Genomic DNA, 24,309 nt, shown 5'->3' on the forward strand with positions numbered 1-24,309 from the left:
AGCCATTACTAATGCTGGAGACTAAGGAACAGGTTCCCCTGATCTTGGTTCTGATAGCTCACTAAACTGGGGGGGGGGAAGAAAACATTATATTTGCTACATCTCTCTGTTCACTTGATCAGTCTTTGCAAAACCAAATCCAGATCAGATTGCATCAAGGATATCAAGCAAGGCTGGCCTCAGGCTCCACTAACATGAATTAAACACAATATTTAAACCTTTAACAAGCTCACAGTGCTGGATAAACATTAACCTGGTAACATGGGCACAGCTTTCCACACTGTAACAGGTCTGAGACTGGCAAACTGCCCAAAGGAACATTCCAAGTAAAACATTGGCATCGCAATGAAAGCCAGCATCAGGGTGTAGGGAATAAGAAACACACCTGGAAAATAGCAAGGGAAAGCTGAAATACATTGCACACACATCAGGATTAATCATACATTTTTGATTTGTTATTTAAAATCACAGAACATTTCAGTTCCTATGACTCTAGTGGAAACAAATGCCATTGTTGACAGAACAGTGTGACTTCAAATTGCAACTTTACTTGTACAAGATAAATGTTTGAGCCATTATCCTAGTGTTATATTCCCAGCAGACCAATTCATTTGAGACCTTCAGATTTCACCTTATATAAAGGAGATGCTCGAGTGCAACACAGGCATATGTTTGTCAGGGAATTTATTACCTGGTCTTCCTTGTAGCTGAGAATACAATCTGTGCATTGAACAGAAAGCTTTTGCTTTGATTTTTCAACATGAAGTAAAGGACCGATCAACACCATATAATTAGCGATTGCCAAAGTATACAAATATATTCATTGGAATATCAAAGAATACACCAACCCTCAAGCTCCACACTGTTTTTCAATCAAATCTTGTGTGTACTGCAACAGTTTCTTGGAGCCAACGTTCTACATTCTTTCACACAATCCCTCCCTGGAGATGTCTGATCCTTGTGGGCATAAAGATGATAGGTCAGGAGGGATGGCCCAGGGAATCCTCACCCAATATTAACACCAGTTCCCATCAAGCCTCATGATTTTGACAAGAAAATTGCTGTTGATTGATCTCCCACTGATAAATCAGCATTTCTCCATGATGAGCACTAGTTAGAGGAAGTGCCGAGAGGAGCAAAAACTCTCGATTTGTTGCTGACACTTTTGCTGTTGTTCTACTGTACATCTTGGAATCCACATTGGGTCATTTTCCACTGTACAAAATATCCTGAGGCTTTTCACTGTCTAAAGGCATGTCCAATACAGTCAACATGAACAGCAGAAGCATCTCATTTTCAACAATTATTTCCCAGCACAAAACAAACAAAATGGTGGATGCTGGAAATCTGAAGCAAAGACAGAAATTGCTGGAGAAGCTCAGCAAGTCTGGCAATATTTGTGGAGAGAAACTGGAGTTAACATTTCAGGTCCTGCATTCTGAAGAAGGGTCACGGGACCCAAAGTTGTAACTCTGCTTTTTCTCCACAACTGCTCCACACCATATTTCCCATAGCTGAATCGCCAAGCCTGCAGAACCCTGGACACAATGGGCAATTTAACATGGCCCATCCACCTAACCTTTAGACTGTAGGAGGAAACCACAGCACCTGGAGGAAACTCATGGATGCACAGAAAGGAAGTGCAAACTCCAAATAGAGAATCACCCAATGCTGGATTTGAACCTGGGTCCCTGATGTTGAGGCAGCAATGCTAACCACTAAGCCATCATGTCATCCTACTTGCATAGGGAGGACATGAGAGGCATGAGCATGAGAAGACAGTGATATGAGGGAGAGAGAGTGATTCAATGGAGGTGTGAGGCACCTCAAGAGAGGAATGGATGAAGTTGGAAGGTGTGTTACTCTGTGCATCACTGCCCAGGGAAAGTGAGAGAGGCTTGGTATCTGAAAGTGGTGTCCCACTGACTTCTCCCTCCCTTCTGAGATCCCAGATCTCCTTGGTAACTGGTGAGAGCACACTGCTGCTGCCGATTTCCATCCTTGCTCAAATACACTGTCTTGTTCCTCTGGTGGTTGGAAGAACACTCCACACTGTCATTTCTCAGATCCTGCAACAGGATATTCAGCAAGGAGTGAGAAACATAGTCATCTTGGGTCTTCCCCCCATTCCTTATGGTGGTAGCAGTCTCAAACTCCAAAGCCAGCAGAGCCATTCCAAACTTTGTCCAAGTTTCTTAAATAGAAACGCCAAGTTTGACAGAATGGGTGTGACATCCCCATCCACCTTCCTGGTTTGCCACTGGGATGCTGACATTGTAATTTGGAACCTCGGCAAAAACAGCAAAAGGAATCGACAGGTTCCACCATTGACAGACCCAAGGGGATGACAATCCACTGATGGTGTCATGGATAACAAGCCAGGATTTGATTGCTGAGAGCTGATCCAGAGGAGGGTCGATGAAGCAGTCTGTTCAGAGAATATTCCTTCAGTAACAATATTGACAGAGTTACATCCTCATTCTAAAGGCTGGGACCTGCTTCTGTTAAATGGAACAGATGCTCAGTAACACAATAAACATCCTGGGATTGGGAACTGAAGAGGGTTTCGACAGGGATCAGCTGACTATCCACAATCATTCAGTAGCCAGCAATGAAAAGTAAAAAAGAGTGGAGCTCAACATTGAAGGTGTGGAGGTCGACATGAACAGCTTCAAGAATGGCAATTTGCTTGAGGTATTCCTGTGTCCCAGTATGGACTGTGTGCTGCCTCAGGCATAGGCGCTGTGCCTGACTCCAAGGAGACACTACTTGTAGTCATTGTCTTTCATTTGTTAGGGAAGGTTACATCATAAAAGTATGAGACAAGGAGGTGCAGCATACTGTCCAGCCTGACCCCAGTGGAGGACATGCATAACACACAAGACACCACAAAGGCCACTTCTTCACTGATGATGATGAGGAAGGAGTGCTCACTCAACAGGATGAGATGATTTTGCTCAGAGGACACAAGAATTGATCTGTCAACACGAGGAGGCATAGTGCACATGTAATACCCTGTGGGAACACAGTAACCATTGGCCTTCAATCTATCTGTTCCGTCATGCAGGTGAGGGTCTGACTGAACAGAAAAGAGCCTTTGAAGAAAAGAAGGGGATCCCTATGGGGTACACAGTCACTGCCGGAGACAAAACTGGACGACTTGCTTGTAACACTAGGAGACACTGAAGCAGACACTGAAGCAGTCCATGATCAAATGCAACAAGATCTGAACAATATCCAGGCTTGGGCTGACAAATGTCAAGTAATATCTGTGCCATACAAATGCCAGGCTATGACCATGAGAGGCAATCTAACCACCTACTCTTGCATTCAATGGCATTACCATGACTAAATTCTCTGCTAACAACATCCTGGGGGCTATCATTGAACAGAAACTTAACTAGACTCACCACATAAGCACAGTGGCTACAAGAGCAGGTCAGAAGCTAGGAATACTGCAGTGCTCAACTCACCTCCTGACTCTGCAAAGACTGTCCATCATCTACAAGGCACAAGCCAGGAATGTGATGGAATACTCCCCACTTGCCTGGATGACTGCAGTTCCAATAACACTCAAGAAGCTTGACACCATCCAGGTTAAAGAAGCCCCACTTGATTGGCATTACATTCACAAACATCCACTCCCTCCACCACTGATACTCAGTAGCAGCAAAATGTACTATCAACAATATGCATTGCAGAAATTGACCAAAGATCCTCAGACACCACCTTTCACACCATGACCACTTCAGTCTAGAAGGACAAATGCAGCAGATACATGGGAACACCACCACTTTCAAGTTCCCTCCAAGCCGTTCGTCATTCTGATTTGGAAATATATTGTTATTCCCTCATTGTCTCTGGGTCAAATTCCTGGAATTCCCTCCCTAATGATTTTGTGGGTTAACCCACATCAGATGGACTGCAGCAGTTCAAGAAGGCAGCTCATCACCACCTTCTCAAGGGCAACCAGGCAATAAATGCTGGCCAGCCAGCAATGCCCACATCCCACAAAATGAATCCATGGTTCTGCCATTCTCACATTCCAATTATTTAATCTGAACTGTCAACATCCTTACTCCCCCCAGTACTCCAACCCCAACAGTATTGTGTAAATGCTGCCCCTCCACATTTCACATCAGCTTTGACGAAGAGTCACCTAGACTCGAAACATTAGCTTACTTTCTCTCCAAGGATGCTGCCTGAATGGCTGTGAAATCCAGTATTTTTTGTTTTCGGTCCAGATTCCAGCATCTGCCATAATTTGCTTCGATTCAGAATCCTGTGTTGCCTGCTTTGTGCCAAGGTTCAGAACTCTGGGCTGCAGAGGGACTTGAGGTGAGTGTGTGTTTACTTGTCCTGGTCTCCAATTACATAAATAGGACCAGGAAAGGCATTCAGATTAGGGACCATGAACTGGAAGGGTCTAACTCAGAAAGCAGCACTCCAAAGCTAATGATCTGAGCTATAAGACCATAAGGCATTGGAGCAGAAATTAGCCCATTCAGTTGAGTTTGCTCCACCTTTCAATCACGGCTGATAATTTTCTCAATCCTATTCTCCCACTTTAACACTTGATCCCCATGACAATCAAGAATGTATCAATCTCCATCTTAAATATATTCAATAACCTGACCTCCACAGCCTTCTGTGGCAGTGAATCCATTAGAGAGAGCCATTACAGAGACATGAATGTGTGGCTCAAACACTAGTGAGAGAGTGCTGAGTTTTATACAAATAGTTGGGCGACAGTATGTGAGGGGAGATGTGGTAAACTATGGGGAATCTTGTCGAACATCTTACTGAAGTCCATATAGATCACATCTACTGCTCTGCCCTCATCAATCCTCTTTGTTACTTCTTTTAGGGAATGGAATTCACTGCCTGAAACTGTAAAGGCAGAGGTTCAACTGAGACCTTCAAGAGGATGTTAGATGATTATTTGAATAGGAATGGCATCCAGGAATATGGGGAAAGGTGGGAGGTTAGCGCAAGGTGATAGAATCAGTGCAGACACAATGGGCCAAATAACCTCCTTCTGCACTGTGACAATTTTATGATCTGTGAACACATCAACTTCTCTGCTTTCTTCTGATGTTTTGTGCTCTTTTCTCCTGTAAGGAGAGATTGAAAAACGAACTGTTGTGTGCGGTAGAGGGTGATGTGAGGGACAGGTTTGACATTGCAATAACTGTCACTGGTAACTGATCACCTGGGGGACGTAATGACCTAGTGGTATTATCGCCAGACTATTAACCCAGAGACCTAACCCTAGTTCAAACCCCACCTTGGCGAGAATGGAATTGAACTCAACAAAGAATTGGGAATTAAGAGTCTAATAATGACCATTAATCCATTGTTGATTGTCAGAAAATCCCATCTCGTTCACTAATGTCTTTTAGGGAAGGCAATCTGTTATCCTCAGCTGCTCTGGACTCCAGACCCATAGCAAAATAGTTCATTCTTAACTGTCTCTGGGCAAGTAGGAATGGGCAATAGAGTCATGTAACATGGAAACAGACCCTTCTGTCCAACTAGTTCACACCAACCATGTTCCCAAACTAAACTTGTCCCACCTGCCTAGCTTGGTCCATATCCCTCCAAACCTTTCCTATTCATGAACTTATCCAATTGTCTTTTAAATGTTGTAACTGTACCTGCACCCATTACTTTCTCTGGCAGTTCATTCCACACACAAACCATCCTCTGTGTAAAAACATAGATCCCATGTCTTTTTAAATTTTTCTCCTCTCATCTTAGATATATGCACCCAAGTTTTGAACCTACACACCCTTGGAAAAAAGACTCTTGTCATTCACCTTATCTATGCACACATGATTTTCTAAACCTCAATAAAGACACCTCTCAACCTCCTACAATCCAGTGAAAGAAGTCCCAGCCTGTACTCATAGCTCAAATCCTCCATTACCAGCAACATCCTGGGAAATCTTTCTCAACTCTCTGCTATTTAGTAACATCCTTCCTATAACAGGGTGACCACAACTGCACACAGTTCTCCAGAAGAGGTCTCACCAAAGTCCTTTACAGTAAATGCTGGCCTAGCCAGTGACACCCACATTCAGCAGTGAATTGAAAGGAAACTGATACGGGGAGTTGCTTCAACATTGTGCCCCAGCAGGCTATAGTGCTCAGGGAGGTCTTGTGCACAATGTGACTGGGGAAGGCAGAATAAGTGGGTTTGCATTTGTACATACTGTAGCAATCACCTTTACTGTTCTGATCAAGTAATTTATGTCATTGTATCCAACACACTGCTGCTCCATAATCATGCCTGTGTATTCTTAGGCTCTTCCATCCTTGAAACACGGACAGGATTTCCTTACAGACCTTCCAGCCAGCAGCATGTTGCCCAGGGATACATTGAACAATTTTGTAGCTGTCCTTCACATTCAGCTTCCGTCACTAACTCTCTCCATGACACTTCAGCAGCATTTCAATTCTGACCTGAACAAATGGTCAATATAAATAATGGAATTAAAACAAAAGGAATCACATCCACCCACCCACCTGAGCTGGTCTGCAAACCTACAAGTCAGATGGAAATAGAGTGGCTCAATTAAAGATTTCACTGATAACTGCACTGCTCCAATTCCTCGGCTCCTAACAAGCCATTAGCACCCCCTCCCCTGAACTCCACAGATGGAAAATCACAAGCAGAATCCCAAAAGCATCAACCTCTACATACAGAGTTTCATATACAATTACAGTCTTGTGTTGCTCAAATATCACAGGGCCCTCAGGAGGGTGTTTTTGATGGTCACTCGGAGGTAAAGCACAGCAGGTCAGGCAGCATCCAAGGAGCAGGAAAATCGATGTTTCAGGCAAAAGCCCTTCATCAGGATTCAGGATGAAGGGCTTTTGCCCAAAACGTCGATATTCCTGCTCCTCGGATACTGCCTGACCTGCTGTGGTTTTCCAGGATCACTCTGATCTAAACTCTGGTTTCCAGCATCTGCAGTCCTCACTTTTGCCTATTTGGAGGTAAAGCCAATTCGTCCTCCATTCTTTATTACACTTTAAGTGCTCGTCTTGTGCAGCTTTTGTATAAACCTTTCTCACATGATTTGTTCACAGCATTGGGTAACAATTTCATTTCCGAACCAGGGCTGAGAGCAGTACAAGGTCCAATGACCCTGCAGTTGGTGGTCAGTTTGTTAAAAGGAAAATAGTCCTGTTTACACACGTCAGGATTAGATGCAAGGTCCCAGGTGATTTCTACCGTTGATCCAAACATTCCAGATCAGCTATTAGTTGTAACAATTTTCACACAGTCTGTTTTAAAATTTTCCTTTTTCTTGTCCATTTGTGCAAGTGGGCATCACTGGCAAGCCCAGAATTTATTGACCAACTCTAATTGTCGTGGGAAGAGGTGATGGTGAACTGTGTTCTTGAAGCACGGAGCTCCTCAGGGTGCAGAGACACACATGTGATGTTGTTGAGGCAGGAGTCCCAGGATTAGGCCCCGTGAAAGTGAGGAACAGTGATATAATTCCAAATCAGGATGGTGTGCGGCTTGGAGTGAAATTTTCAGATAATGCTGTTCCCAGATACATAAAGATATAGAAAAAGAGCAGGAGTTGGTCATTCAGTGCTTTAAGACTGCTCCACCATTCATGGTTGATCTGATTTTAACCCCAAATCTACATTCCAAGCTATTCAGATAACTTTTCATCCTTTGCTAAACAAGAATCTTTCCACATCTGCTTTTAAAATTAAAAAAATAAGGAATTGTGTTTTAAACTCCTTCAAAAACTTGCCTCATTTCTTTTTAAATGGACAATCCTTGACCATTAAGCAGTAGCATCTAGTTCTCGATTCTCCCATAAATGGAGCTCTGTCTCTATATCTACCTTATCAAATCTCCTCAGGGCCTAATGTTTCCATCAAGTCGCCTCTTATTCTTCGACACTCCAACAGATATAAGTTCAGCTTTACCAACCATTTGTCATAAGGCAATCAACTCAACCGAGAAATTAATTTAATTTTCTAAACTGCTTCCAATACAATTATATATACTTTATTAAATAAATGTCTTATACTGTTCACAATACTCCACGTGTGATTTTATCCTCCCAATCTACTCATCCTTTCTGCTCACTACACTTCCTACTCTTTCAATGGAAGCACCTTACTACACCTCCTACCTCTACATCATTACTAACCAACTCCATCATACCCCCTTTTTTTGAAGATTGGCATTGGAGTGGTGAGTACTAAGGTGCGATATGGGAAATTGGCTGGATGGCTGGTTTCTGAAGCAAAGTGATGTCAACAGCATGGGTTCAATTCCCACACCAGCTGAAGTTACCATGAAGGGCAGTGCAGTGGCTCAGAGGTTAGTATTGCTGCCTCACAGTGCTCAGGATTCGAGTTTGATTCCACCCTCAGGTGACTGTCTGGGTGGAGTTTGCACATTCTCTTGGTGTCTGCATAGGTTTCTTTTGGGTGCTCTGGTTTCCTCCCATACTCCAAAGACTTGTAACTTAGGTGGATTGGCCATGCTAAATTTTCCCCTCATGTCCAGGGATGTGCAGGCTAGGTGGGTTAACCATGGGAAATGTGGGACTACGGGAAAGGGTGGTGAGGTGGGTCTGGGTAGGATGATCTTTGGAGGGTCAGTGTAGACTTGATGCACCAAATGGACTGCTTCCATACTATAGGAATTCAATGATTCTCCTTCTCAACCTCTCCCCTCACCTGAGGCATGGTCACCCTCAGGTTAAGCCACCACCAGAGAGCAGCCCAATGGTCTGATGGGACTATGGCCATTTTACCCTTACTATTAGTCTTCTCAACCCACGAGAAAGCTTCCCCATACACTGTTATCTTCATGCTTGGTTCAAACTTCTGCTCCCTCCCAGCATTTTTAGATGAGATTTCTCTTTATTTAATGTTTATATACATATGTACAGGTATATGGGAAGAAATTAAGGTGAAAGTATACTAAAGTTACCTGTATGTTAGGATAATGTGTTTAAAAAGTAGAAAAAAATGAAGCCATCTTTTCATTATGATGGTTCATTTTTTTCTTAAGGGGGGAGATGTTTTGAAGATGTGGGTGTACTGCACCTTTAAGAGAGTTAAAAGCTGGTAGAGCCATCTGACAGCACCAAGTGTTCTCAAAAAGATACAACGTAACAGGTGCTCCAGCTACTGGGGTAGCTGGTTGCCTGGAAACAACAAAACAGATTCAAATTAGGCTAATCAATTTAAATTATACCCCAAAAATACCAGACCCCGATCCAGTTTTAATTTAGTATATTGACAATCTTAAAAACCAATGACACAATCCAATGCTTTGGGGGGTATAAGACTGGGGAAAATTGAACAATTGGGAGGAGAACTGCCCCTCCACCAGCAAGTAAAAAGACTGCTGAAGAAATAGCTCTCTCAAAAGTACCTTTATTGATCAGTAACCCGTGAAGCAGAATCCCCAAGAAGATGACACAGGATGATCCAAATAGAAGAAATGAAAGCTGCCTGGTTTTGAGATAAGAAGTTTTGTTTTGTAAATTTTGATGGCATCAGACAAGAACTTTTAAAACTGATTGGGGGCAGATGATAATGGGTAAAGGGATGGCTGGAAAATGGGAAGCCTTTAGAAATGAGATAATGTGAGTCCAGAGACAGTATATTCCTGTTATGGTGAAAGGAAAGGCTAGTAGGTGTAGGGAATGCTGGATGACAAGAGAAATTGAGGGTTTGGTTCAGAATAAGAAGGAAGCATATGTCAGGTATGGACAGGATAGATCAAGTGAATCCGTAGAAGAGTATAAAGGCAGTAGAAGTGTATTTAAGAGGGAAATCAGGAGGGCTAAAGGGGACATGAGATAGATAAGGCACATAGAGTTAAGGAGAATCCAAAGGGTTTTTACAAACATATTAAGAACAAAAAGGGTAATTAGGGAGCAAAAAGGGCCCCTCAAAGATCAGCAAGGCAGCCTTCATGTGGAGCCACAGGAGATGGAGGAGATACTAAACGAGTATTTTGCATCAGTGTTTACCGTGGAAAAGGACATTGAAGATATAGAATGTAGGGAAATAGATGGTGACATCTTGAAAAATGTTCATATTACAGAGGAGGAAGTGCTGGATGTCTTGAAATGCATAAAAGTGGATAATTCCCCAGGACCTGATCAGGTGTACCTTTGAATTCTGTGGGAAGCTAGGGAAGTGATTGCTGGGCCTCTTGCCGAGATATTTGTATCATCAATAGTGACAGGTGAGGTGCTGGAAGACTGGAGATTGGCTAATGTGGTGCTACTGTTTAAGAAGGGCGGTAAAGACAAGCCAGGGAACTATAGACCATGAGCCTTTCGTCAGTGGTGGGCAAGTTGTTGGAGGGAATCCTGTGGGACAGGATGTACATGTATTTGGAAAGTCAAGGACTGAATAGGGATAGTCAGCATGGCTTTGTGCGTGGGGAATCATGTCTCACGAACTTGACTGAGATTTTTGAAAAAGTAACACAGGATTGATGAGGGCACAGCGTTAGACATGATCTATATGGACTTCAGTAAGGCGTTCAACAAGGTTCCCCATGAAAAACTGGTTAGCAAGGTTAGATCTCATGGAATACAGAGAGAACCAGCCATTTGGATACAGAACTGGCTCAAAGGTGGACAGTGAAGAAGGTTAGCTCAGATTACAATGGCATCTTGATCAGATGGGCCAATGGGCTGAGATGAAGTTTAATTTAGATAAATGCAAGATGCTCCATTTTGGGAAAGCAAATCTTAGCAGGATTTATATCCTTAAGGGTGGGAAGTGTTGCTGAACAAACAGACCTTGGAGTGCAGGTTCATAGCTCCTTGAAAGTAGAGTCACAGGTAGATAGGATAGTGAAGAAGGTGTTTGGTATGCCTTCCTTTATTGGTCAGAGTACTGAGCACAGGAGTTGGGAGGTCACGTTGCAGATGTACAGGACATTGGTGAGGCCACTTTTGGAATATTGCTTGCAATTCTGGTCTCCCTCCTATCAGAAAGATATTGCAAAACTTTAAAGAGTTCAGAAAAGATTTACAAAGATGTTGCCAGGGTTGGAGGATTTGAACTGTAGGGAGAGGCTGAACAGGCTGGGGCTGTTTTCCCTGAAGCATTGGAGGCTGAGGGGAGACCTTATAGAGGTTTATAAAATCATGAGGGGCATGGATAGGATTAATAATCAAGGTCTTTTCCCTGGGGTGGGGGTGTCCAGAACTAGAGGGCATAGGTTTAGGGTGAGACAGGAAAGATTTAAGAGACCTGAGGGTCAACTTTTTCCACACAGAGGGTAGTGCATATGTTGACTGGGCTGCCAGAGGAAGTGGTGGAGGCTGGTACAATTATAACATTTAAAAGGCATTTGGATGGGTATATGAATAGGAAGGGTTTGAAGGGATATGGGCCGGGTGTTGGCAGGTGGGACTAGATTGAGTTTGGATATCTGGTCGGTATGGATGAGTAGGACGAAGGGTCTGTTTCCATGCTGTACATCTCTATGTGACTTTAATCACAGCTACACCATCACTTTACATGCTTCTGATGTTAATCCCATTATTCTACACTTACATCATGCAAGATCGTCTTTCATTTCTACAACAATGATTCAAGCACCCATCCATGACCAGTATTTCACTGATTTGCAACATGCAAACAGCTGTGTTATACTCATTTCATAAAAGTAACAAGAAGCATTCCTTTGCTGTTGAGTCCTTTCATTGATTTTTCTCCCATTTGCAAGTGAAAGATAGCTGAGACAAAAAGACTTTCAGAATGTTTAAACAGCAGTGAATAATTCAGAGGAAGTTGGACAATGTTAAATTGCTGTTTAAAATTCTATTGATTTCTGTATCCACCTCCCGCACCCCCCCACCCCCCCCCCCCCCCCCACCCCTCCAAACTCATGAGAGCTGCATTCATTCTCTGCTGAAAGAAAACTGCAAATTTGAATAGTTTACGTATTGTTTCGGAACTATAATTGTTATGCCACCATGTGTTTGCATAACTTATTCCCAATCTCTACACTGCACTCAGCATTACCGTCCTCAGGGTTACCATTGATCAAAAACTTAATTGGGCCAGTTACTTAAACACTGTGGTTACAAGAGCAGTTGGTACAATATTTTTTGAATTGCAACAAAATATTTCATGAATCTACAAAGTCTTAGAATTATAGAGTCATAGAGATGTACAGCACGGAAACAGACCTTTGGTCCAACTCATCCATGCTGACCAGATATCCTAAATGAATCTGGTCCCACTTGCCAGTATTTGGCCCATAGCCCTCTAAACCCTTTCTATTCATTCACCGATCCAGATGTCTTTTAAATGTTGTCATTGTACAGCCTTCACCACTTGCTCTGACAGTTTGTTCCATACATGCACCATCCTCTACGTGAAAAGGCTGCCCCTTAGGTTCCTTAAAAATTTTTCCCCTCTCACCTTAAAACTATGCCCTCTAGTTTTAAACTCCACCACCCCAGGGAAAATACTTTAGCTATTCACCCGATCCACACTCCCCATGATTTTATAAACCTCTTTAAGGTCAGCCCTCTGCCTCCAACACTCCAGGAAAAATAGCCCCAGACTATTCAGCCTCTCCCTACACATCAAACCCTCCAACCATGGCAACACCCTTGTAAATCTTTTCTGAACCTTTTCTATATAAGAGGCCAAATTATGCGAATTTGCATCATTTCCTGTATTTGGTTAGTATACTGAACAATTATGATTAGCACACTAAAAACCCAACATCTAATAACACATTACATGACAAGTTATGAGTTGGCCAAATGAGCACACATCTAGTGGATGAAACTCAATGCAGTGAAATGTGGGGGAATGTATTTTGGTAGAAGAACTCACAGACAATGCAGGCATAAAGGTGTAACTTTGAGGGGAGTGCAGGAGCAGAGTGACCTCGGGGTTCAAGTACATAATTCTCTGAAGGTGGTCAGGCAAGTTTAGAAGGCATATAGGATCCTTGGGTACATATGTAGAAGCACAGAGTATAAAACCAAGGAATGATGCTATACCTCTACAAATCATTGGTCAGAAAATATTGAGAGTATTGTATTACGTTCTGGGCACCTTGTAAAAGCTCTGGAGAGAGCTCAAAGGAGATTTACTAGAATGATATCAGGAATGAAGGATTTTTGACATAAGAAAGGTTAGAAAAGTTGGGCTTATTCTCCTTGAAGCAGAAAAGATTAAGAGGTGAATTTATTGAATTGTTCAAAAATGTGAAAAATCTTTATAGAGTAAAGAAGGATACTCTGCTTCCACTCGTTGGTATGTCATAAATAGGATTCACAATTTTGCCAGATTTATAACAATCTAAAGAAGACCAGACTCCAGAGAAAATCATTCAGAAGCAATGCAGATCAATCCTAAGAGGAGACAATCAAGTCTGACATTGGAGATTGGCACAACCCTTCCATTTTTGAAGGTACGAAACAACATTGGGCACATTTGAACGACCACAACAGCAATGAGGGCAGGCATTGAGCACCAAAATTCCTCATCAACATTGCTGATCAGAGGAACCTCAAGTAGACATATGGCCCAGCTGTTAAAAATTATTACTTACCTGTCACATTTTACAGTTGGACAGTTGGAAGTTGCTTCAGAAATACAAGACATCAAATCAGTAATCTCACAAGGAGCTTAATGAGATAGAAGGAAATAAATGTATCCAGTGTTCAAAGAGAAACATTTCCCGAATCAATTGCATTTTAAGTCACGACAGTCAGAAAATCCTAATAGCGTATAAAGATTATTAATAATGTTGTCAACAAGTTCTCATGGAATTTGTATTTTACTGATAAACCTTGCTTCCTCTATTATGGTTGGTACTTACAGGGAAGTATTTGTTAATTGCTCTTAGAATGTTGTCAGAGCTGCTTATCTCTTGTATGTTGTATTGTGTCATCTACATGATCATTTAGACATCCAGATTTTATAAAAATACTCACAACCAATCAAATTATATTGAGGATTTTGTTAATGACAGTACTTTTTTCAGTGAACGCCAGTTTTGAATCATTACGATGATAACAAATAAAGCAATTTAAGCTTTCTTTAAGCTTCTCAGTGTAAAATACTTTTCATTAAATGTAAGAATGTTTACCCTTATTCTAAGGGATTGAACTTTTTGTGTCTGATATCAATCACTCTCAGGTCAGTGACTACAGCTAAATGTCTGATTACTGAGTGTGGAGAGACACATCAGAACACATCTTGCTGCTTGCACTTTCATGTGATGCTGCATCACTTCCTGTGATGTTGAACGATTATACGATTATCAGATAATTAGAACCGATCCACTGACAGTTCAAATTTGAGATAACACACACATTACCAGAGGAAGCTCCTCTTGCATATTGGCAATGTTTGCTATCTCTGAATTGTTAAAGGCCTAGTTTCAAGTTCCACCTACCTTTCCCCCTCATCGCAATACAAAGATAAGAGCACATATATACTCCAATTCTCTTAAATTTACAAAATCTGTCTACCATCTGCAGAGCACAAGTGGGAGTTTGATAGAATGTTCTCCCACAGAAGTGCCTGTAAATTTAATCTTTATGGTAAACCTTCACCAATTCCCTCCTTCATGAGTTCACACAATCAATCATTGTGTCTCAGGTTTACTTCAGCACATCCACACAAAGACAGAAACAGATGACTAACCACATGTGAAGAAGGGTCACTGGATTCAAAACATTCACTCTGCTTTCTCTCCACAGATGCTGCCAGACCTGCTGAGTTTTTCTTGCAATTTCTGTTTTTGTTTCAGATTTCCATGATTCACAGTTCTTTGTTTTTTCTTAACGAACTGCAGCTCCTTTAATTCTATGAACAGATCACAGGTGTTGATTTCCGAAGTTATCTCTAATTCTCAAGAAAGACTTCACTGAGATAGTTATTCAACTGGTTTTCTTTGAGGGTGACAGTGTTACTCACAGAAATTGAAAAGGGAGCTATTTTCCCTCTCACGTCTTATTCCAAGTGTCCACAGGTTCCCACTCTATTTGAAAGTACACCTCACTCCAGATGGTGTTGCTAGGCAAAAAACAGCACAAATCCTTACAGTTTAAATCTCTTACGCTATTCTTCTTACCTCTTAGCTTTTAGAATTTCAAAAATTCATATGATCAATCTTTTCCAATCCAGGAATTGCCTAAATCTTCCATTCTCCAATTTTCATAATCCAAACAGCTACATGGATTACACCTCTTCCCACCCTACCTCCTGCAAAACTGCCATCCCATATTCCCAATTTCTCCGCCTCTGCCATATCTCCTCCCAGGAGGACCAGTTGCACCACAGAACACGCCAGATGGCCTCCTTCTTTAGAGATCACAATTTCTCTTTCCATGTGTTTGAAGATGCCCTCCAATGCATCTCATCCACATCCCACACCTCTGTCCTCAAACCCCACCCCTCCAACCATAACAAGGACAGAAACCCCCTGGTCCTCACTTTCCACCCTACCAACCTTTGCAGTAACCGTATCATCCGCCGACATTTCCACAACCTCCAAATGGACCCCACAACCAGGGATATATTTTCCTCCCCACCTCTTTCCGCTTTCCACAAAGAGCATTCCCTTCGTGACTACCTGGTCAGGTCCACGTCCCCCCAACAACCCATTCTCCCATCCTGGCACCCTCCCCTGCCACTGCAGGAATTGCAGTGGCAGGGGAGGGTGCAAAACCGGCACCCACACCTCATCTCCATCCAAGGCCCCAAAGGAGCCTTCCACATCCATCAAAGTTTCACCTACATATCCACAAATGTCATTTATTGTATCCATTGCTCCCGATGTGGTCTCCTCTTCATTGGGTAGACTAGGCGCCTCCTCGCAGAGCGCTTCAGGGAACATCTCCTGGACACCCACACCAATCAACCTCACCACCCCGTGGCCCAACATTTCAACCTCCCCTCCTACTCTGCTGAGGACATGCAGGTCCTGGGCATCCTCCACTGCCACTCCCTCACCACATGACAACTGGAGGAAGAACGCCTCATCTTCTGCCTTGGAATACTTCAACCCCAGGGCATCAATGTGGACTTCACCAGTTTCCTCATTTCCCCTCCCCCCACCTTACCCAGGTTCTAACCTTCCAGCTCAGCACTGTCATCATGACCTGTCCTACCTGCCAATCTCCCTTCCAACCTATCCTCTCCACCCTCCCCTCTGACCTATGACCTCCACCCCATTCACCTATCGTACTCTTTGCTACGTTCCCCCACCCTCCTCTCTGACCTATCACCTACATCCCCACCCCCATTCACCTATTGTACTCTTTGCTACCTTCTCCCCAGCCCCACCCCCCCATTTATCCCTCCACCCTGGAGGCTCCCTGCCTCTATTCCTGATGAAGGGTTTTTGCCTGAAAGGTCAATTTTCCTGCTCCACAGATGCTGTCTGACCTGCTGTGCTTTTCCAGGATCACTCTGATCTAAACAAATGTCTTGTATTGCATCTTACTATCGGAAGATGACAGGACCCTCCTGTGGAGAGCTGTCTTTGCACTGAGTGTCTTCCTTGTCCAGCAATAGGGCTCCAACCTGGCTCATGAGCTCACAATTCAATTGTATTTTCTGCCAGTTTGATGAGTCCATCTTCCAGGTGTATACTGGGTGCAGCTATTTTAGGTTTTGTTTGCACTTCAATACCCTCTCCCTGCTCCCGATCATTGGCCATTCAGTGTCAGAATACTTCCTCCTGCCTCTGTCTGGGTCCAGCCAAACTGGCCATTAACAAATCCAGGTATTCTGTAAGGGTGGCCCATGTTTGAAAGATGCAAAATGGCCGATAATGGTTAAACAAAATGAGACAGCCTACTAAGTGCAACATAATGGTACCTTTGAACGCGGCTACTCCAAGGTCAACGAGCCGCACTGCAAGCAACCATCCATGTTTAATAAGAAGATGCCGAAGGATAGACAAGTGATTGATTCCAGTCTCATTAATGAAAGAATGCTGTCCCATTAAGTGAACAACACCATTGTAGAACAAGTAGCTGGAAAACTTGACACTTTACAACTAACCTTATAACAGAAATCAATATTACAAATTTTATAGCAGTTAGTTAAATCCAACTGTCTTTTGTATTTTTATATACATAATTCAGATCTTAGAAAATATTAGAGGAATAACGGAATTTGATAAAGATAGGACATGGAATATAATGAAAAAACACAATTCAAGTAGTTCTTAAAGATAACCAAGTCAGGGACAGACCCAAAGATGTGTAACTAGTAACTTTGGAATGAGAATTAATAGGATACATGTAAAGGTCCCAAGGCCTGAAGATTACGGTATCTGTTAAACACTATGAGATCATGGGAAGTTGGGGTCATCCATAGGAATGCCCATCATTGATTACGTGGCTTACAAGATTGGGTGAATGGAATAAGGTGTAAGAACACAGTAACCATGTTATGTGTGATTACAATAACACAAAATGTATAAAAATGCTGTATTTCTCTGTAAAAATCAAAGTGTGTCATTGATCTACTTTCTAACCTGAGCCAAAGATTAAGAGAATAATCATGTTCTCACACCAAGGTCAGATTCGAGGAAGATCCTTTGGCCCTCTCCCTGCATTAACCAGTTTTTGCTTGAATAAAAGTCTGCCATTTGCCTGATTCCCACCTGCTTCTTGAGTCTTTGTTCCCAGACCGACAGCCCGCCTCTCTTCTGTGGTTACATCGTGGCCAGGTCTCCTTCAAAGGGGGGCATACAATATCTGCTGACTCACTTGAGGCCTTCAATAATCAGAGGTGTAAATGGTGCAATGTCAGCCCTGGAAATGGTATATACATTTGATATGCCTTCTTTGTGTTTTTTTTTGTCAGTTCCCCTTTTAGAGGGTGATTCATTATTTCATTATGTCACTTAATTATAGTTTTCTGAAATGAGTATAAATAGACACAGCTGGACCACACCATTAGTAGCTAGGAGGCACTGACCTGTTATGTTACATCCTGTAATTAAATCCACTAACAAGGAAAGAAAACAATATTCTCTGAATCCTGTTATAGAATAGCATAATTATTATAGGACAGAAGGAGGCCACTCAATGTATCATGTCTGCACTCACTCTCTAAATAAATAATTCATCGTGCACCTTTGACATCTTTTCCCTGTAACCCTAAGCATTCCTCTTTAATCATCAAATTCTGCCTTGAATGACTTGATTGAACTTGCCTCCATCTGGCTGACCAATGGGAAAATAAAGTCAATACATGGACATTGATTACATCTTTGCTGAAGAAGAAAAAGGCAATGATCTTGGGACTGTCATTTCCAAACAAAAACATTGCAATTGAACCCTGAAACTCTGCAGCTGAAACTCCCTCCTGTAATGGGATTTGTGAAATAAATAATGTGGTGATCGATGAGTGCTCCTTGAGATATTAGTTGCCAACCAGATTGCAAGTTAAAGTCTACCATGGCATGGACAGTCCATGCAAAACAACACACTACAAATGGCTAGACTCATTGGTCCATGACAGGTGGTGTGTGGGATAAATCCATAACGTCGACCAGTGGCCTTGGATGGAACGATAATTAGTTCCACCTTTTCTGAGCATTTGAACATCCTACATGCAGACATAAGGGCATTCATCAAGGCAAAAGTCTCACAGAAAAATTCAGCAAGCCATATAACATCACATAAGGCCATCAGAGATAAAAGTTAGCCCTGTGTATTTAGGAACGCATAAAAGAGATGGTCCGAAAGAGAGGAAAAATTTGGAAAATGTGATGCAGGCAATGAAAAGACAAATGATTCTTGAACATGTTGATCATACTATGAGCGTATATTTGTCGAGGTTAATTAAGAGTAATTGTAAACTTCAGAAGCAGAAGATGATGAGCCATCCGACACATCACACAGACTTATTGCAAGTTATGAGGAACAGGATATAATTGATATGGGGAAGAGATGACAGTAAACAAATCATTACAAAAGCATAACAGTGGGTTTTTTTCCACAAAGGACAAATTCTGAGAATCAGTACAAGAGTAACATATAAACTTAAGGGGTGAGTGAATAGAGGAATGTAACCATTATAGAGAGAAAAAGGAAAATCACAGTGAAATTCAAACATTGCTGAAATATCCAAGGTGATGTATGAGAACTAGGGCCAAACCTATTGAACCACAGATCGTTGGAGACCTGTATTCTTAGGCTGAAAGTGCCTAATGGGTTCTGATTGATTGATTTACTGATTGAGTTTTGATCAAATTGAATACAAAAAGGCACGTGCACTTTGATAAAAAGCAAATTTATTTGCTTACTCTACTCTAGGTATATGCAAACTCATGAGTGAGTTGTTAGCTGAAACTACTTTAGATATATTCAACATGACTCTATGACTCTAAGTAAGTCTCACTGCCTTCTTCACAACAGGGACTTCTTGGGTGATGGCCTGCACTTGTAGCTCTATCTCAGCTTTTACAGCATTAGTCCGTAAACTACAGTCTGATAGTGAAAGGTCGCAATGGCACTATTGCAGGGTCAGTATTGAGGGAGTGCCACACTGCAAGGTCAGTGCTGAGGGAGCACCATACTGTCGCAGGGTCAGTATTGAGGGAGTGTTGTACTGTTGTAGGGTTGGTGCTGAGGGATTGCCATACTGCAACAGGATCAGTACTGAGGGAGTGCCGTACTGCTACAAGGTCAGTACTAAGGGAGTGCCGTACTGTCACAGGTCAGTACTGAGGGAGTGCCACACTGCCGCAGGGTCAGTGTTGAGAGAGTGCAGCACTGTCACAGGTTCAGTCCTGAGGGAATGGTGGAAAGGATTTCCCCCTATGAAGACGATTCTGAATCTGATATTATCTACAGTATTGCCATTCTGAGTACTTTCCAGAGTGATCCTCTGTGCTTGATGGTCACAAACAAATCCAGGTATTGCTGTAAAAACAGCCTGTTCCTGCTTTTGCGCTAAGCTTGCTTCTCATGTATTGTCCTTCAATCACTTATTGCCATGTCCAATTAGCCTTTTAATATGCACACTTAACAATCTGGTTTGGAGGTATCATTTTTGAGCCTAGCACTACAAGACTGAATATGAGCACTGAGTCTTTATTGAGGTCCTGACAAGTGGACATACTTGGGTATTTCCAGGGGAAGTTCTAAATTCTCACAGGCAATTCATTTACTTTCTAGGACCCTCTGTGAATCTCTACAACTCTGAGCTAAATATGGATACTTCAGACAGTTCTGTAGTACTCACCAGACAAGACAACTGAAAACCATCATCTGAAATATTGCAGTGAATTTAAACAACTTGTTATAGGGAAGAAGAAAGGACAATATAAAGTTGAAATCCAGGTTTTGGAAACCTTTAAACATGCAGGATTATACATTAAGCAGGCTAGGTCATGAGTAACATTGAATCAACATTAATCATATCTTGATAAAATAGCATGCATTCTTACACAGATACTTCTGCATCCAGAGAAGAAGCAGTGTAGATAAAAAATATTGACTTAGCAGTTAAACTGACAGCGTGCTAAGAAGCACCCAGGACACTTATAGCATTGGAATTTCATATTATGATGAAACATGTTGAGGCTGAGGAGGTTCTGAAGGCAAATAAACCTGAAAGAAATTAAATTGGAGCAATGTGCACTCAGGTCTCCAGCCTTGGATGATTCAAAACATATAACATTAGTCGTTTTTAAGTGAAACATGACACGCCAGTATTCCAGTTCGGCATTTGTGTACAGCTGGGTTGTTCGTACTTTTGGAGAAAATGGAAAATATTGTCCTTTTATATTTTATATTGTCCTTTTATATTTGGAAATATTTGGAAACTAAGGTAATAAAAAGAGGCAGTTAAAAGTATCTTAAGTGTAGAAACAGTGAAGCTACTGGAAGTGATAGATATGAGATTCTACTTCTGTAACACTCTGAAAGAAATTCAAAAGCCAAAATGCATTCTGAGAAAGGATCACAGTTGAATGTTATGTGAACATTTTTTTATTTGGAATAACATTAATTCAACAAAAAAGTCACTGACAAATGTTTGAGCATTTAGCTCACTTGTGTAAAGGAAATGTTGGAGAGAAAAGAGAGTCCAAAATGATGCAAAGTTTCAATTATTCCACTGGTTTCCAAAGAGGAATGTTTGCTCTAGAAATTTTTGGAGGTTCTAAAAGAGAGATATCTTCTGTAAAAATGAATTGTGAGAAATAAGGAAAACCAAAATTGATTGTACTTTTTAATTATTTTAAAAAGATTCTGTTTCAAGATACAAGGGAGCAATCTGTTAATGTTCAGTTGATTGTTATGTTAAAAAGACGTACAAGAGACATTGTTTGATGCTGACTGAGATTGTACAGAAGATGAGTCAGTCCACAGGTAGTTGTCAGGCCTGCTGTCATTAGTGGGAACACATAGGTTGGGTGCATTATCACCCCCACTATGACATTTTAGCTTGCCTTGTTGGAATTTTAATTTTTGATACAATGCCCCTTCAGAGCTTTTTGCCCTAATTTTGTTTAATTTGTCTATTTCAAAATAGCAGGAAGAGAATTAGAAGAGCACTAGACTGGTAGTTGGCATTATGCTGCATTATGTGAAGAAACCTACTAAAAGATCAGTGCCCTGGTTTGTACTTTATCTCCTGGCTCGGATCCATTTAAAACCAGGACTTACGTAGTTGCACAACTGACATATAACTACACCTTCAATGCATCATTCAATCCACAAACGTATTTGTTTAAATTCTGCAGCTTCCCTCCTGTACCACTCACTTCTTTAGGTGGTTCCAAAAACATTTCTCTTTATTCTGAAATATATTCTGCAGAAATTTGGCTTTTCCATCTACCAACCTACATTCCCATGGATATATTACTAAAGAGCGAAGATTATCTTCATGATTACTTTTCGGCCCTTTAAAGATTCTGATCATCAAGTCTCTCTTCACAACCCGAGCTATTAGACTTCTTTTAGTTTAATACGTCTCATTAGAAAGTTTTTTTACATATCCATGATGCAGGCACTCAAATGCTTAGTAATACCACTGTACCATGTCCTACCTGACTATGAGCAGAACAAACATCAAACAAAGTTGTACCTGGGTCATTATCTGTTTTGGCAAACACCCAAATAAGTTATGGTGGGAGTATATCGGAATGGTGGTGGATATTTAGGAACATTGTTTACAAGCTGAGTAAGAACTGTTTTGTTAAATATTCATATCTGAGGAGTAACCAGAAGTTGCATAGGGTTAGATGTTTCTGTAGAATCCAGCTTCAATCTGTATCTTTCCCCTCTGTGTTGCTTCAAGTAGGGACCCCAATCAGGAGCTGATGTGCAAGCAGCAGATATTTTCTGTGATAATAAAAGTAAAATGTTTAATCATTTCTGATTTTTATCTGCCACTAGTTTCCCACTAATCAGATTACCTTGCAGTTTGTACTAACCCATCGCAATTCATCTTCGACTGAAGAATATTTAACTTGAATGTTTATTACAGAGGCTACAATCTTGTGTAAGTTCTAATTTTGCAAATGCAACATATTGGCAATGAGATACAATTAAGGAACTTGTCTCAAGTCTAACTAATAATGATTGAAACATCTTGAATGTAACTATTGTCACAGCAATTTAAGAAGAGCGGTCATACCATATTTATTTGACACATAGGACACACTACTAAGGAATTATAATAACTTTAATTGATTCATCAATCATTAATTACACATTGTGGAAACACAGTGAGGACTAAATTGACCCTTATAGTCTCTGCTCTTTGAGCTGTATACGGCCATAAAAGGATTAAAAATGAGGTCAGAATTGCTTGTTTAACACTTCAGCTTGGAAAGACTCAGAATATTATCTTAGTAAAAGATAAACATGCCAGAAACAGCTATGATTGTTTTGTACATGTGAATAAGAAAGGACTAAAATCTACTGCTAGTTTCTGCTGGAGCTCTGCTTTGTGTACTAACCCAGTAAGTCCAACTCAAATCATTAATTTTAACAAAAAGAAATTCTGACAGATCCAGGCATCTTATGTGTAAAGTCAGAAAAATTCTGTACATTAAAAGGAACTGTTTTGTTTTCTTCCACTCTGTTCTTTTCATAAAGGCTAAGGAACCTTAAGGTGATTAAATCCCAAATTAAGTGAGTGTTTTAATAAATGCATTAGTCCATTGTATGCATCCACACAATTTTGATTTATGATAACTACAATATATACATCCACACTTTCTGATTTCCAGATCTTTGGAGAGCATAATGTGAACATAGATTCATGTGTGGACTCTGTGGATATTCTTTCCAACACTCTTCAATTTTGACACCATATCGACCCTGCTTGATGATATCATGACTTTCTAAATATCCTGCTACCACCTCCATATTAATGGATACTAGGATTTTCCCAATAACCAATGTTAGCTAACTGACATGTAGTTTCTTGCTTTGTGCTTCCTTCCTTTCCTAAACATAGATGGTACCAAATAACAATAGCAGATGAAAAGAATAAGTACTTTATATTAATCTTCACAGTAGAAGACACCAGCAACCTACCAGAACTTCAAGAGAATTAGGAGCAGAGGTGAGTGTAGTGGATATCACTAAGGGGAAAGATCCAGGGAAGCTGAAAGGTCAAAAAGGTAGATAAATCACCTGGATCAGATGGACTATACCCCAGAGTTCTGAAGGCGATAGTTGAGGACATTGTAGAGATACTGGAAAATGGCTTGTATAACACCCCTGTTTCAAAAGGGAGGGAGGCAGAAGAGAAGAAATGTTTGACTAGTTAGCCTGACTTTGGTCATTGTAAGATTTTTAGAGTTCATTTTTAAGGATGACATTGTGGAGTACTTGGACAAGAAGGCTGAGTCAGCACGGCTTCATCAATGGGAGATCATGACTCACAAATCTGTTAGAATTCATTGAGAAGATAATGAGCAAATTAAACACAGGAGGGCCAGAATCATGATCTATGTGGATTTCCAGAAAGCCTTTGACTACCGTACTGACCTCTTAATATAACACCCTAAGATGAAGCCCACGGGACCTGCAGACTTGAAGCCTGCAGTTCCAACAACTTGCTTACTACCACTTCACTGGTGATTGTAATTTTCTTAAGTTCCTCTCTCCCTTCCATTTTTGAATTTACAGCTGTTTCCAGGATGTTACTTAGATCATCTGTGGTGAAGATTAATACAAAATATCTGTCCAATTCATTTACCAACTCTTTATGCTTCATTATTAATTTCCTAGGCTTCTTCCTATAGGACAAATTCTCACTTTGTTAATGATTTACTTT

At 41.2% G+C, this 24,309-nt stretch overlaps 1 protein-coding gene and 1 pseudogene across 5 annotated transcripts in view; both read right to left on the reverse strand.

The window, feature by feature from the left end:
- LOC140495621 (sodium- and chloride-dependent neutral and basic amino acid transporter B(0+)-like) overlaps positions 1 to 728 on the reverse strand; it is a 228,720-nt pseudogene extending 227,992 nt beyond the window's left edge.
- A 20,290-nt stretch (positions 729 to 21,018) lies between these two features.
- LOC140495746 (sodium- and chloride-dependent neutral and basic amino acid transporter B(0+)-like) overlaps positions 21,019 to 24,309 on the reverse strand; it is a 68,897-nt gene continuing 65,606 nt past the window's right edge. For all 5 annotated transcript variants that reach the window (XM_072594802.1, XM_072594801.1, XM_072594805.1 and 2 more), the window contains one exon: positions 21,019 to 22,361. In XM_072594802.1, the coding sequence (XP_072450903.1) occupies positions 22,224 to 22,361 (138 nt within the window). In that variant the 3' untranslated portion in view covers positions 21,019 to 22,223. The remainder of the gene's footprint in view (positions 22,362 to 24,309) is intronic.

The sequence above is a fragment of the Chiloscyllium punctatum genome, chromosome 25 (assembly GCF_047496795.1).
Source record: "Chiloscyllium punctatum isolate Juve2018m chromosome 25, sChiPun1.3, whole genome shotgun sequence".
Classification (NCBI taxonomy): Eukaryota; Metazoa; Chordata; class Chondrichthyes; order Orectolobiformes; family Hemiscylliidae; genus Chiloscyllium; species Chiloscyllium punctatum.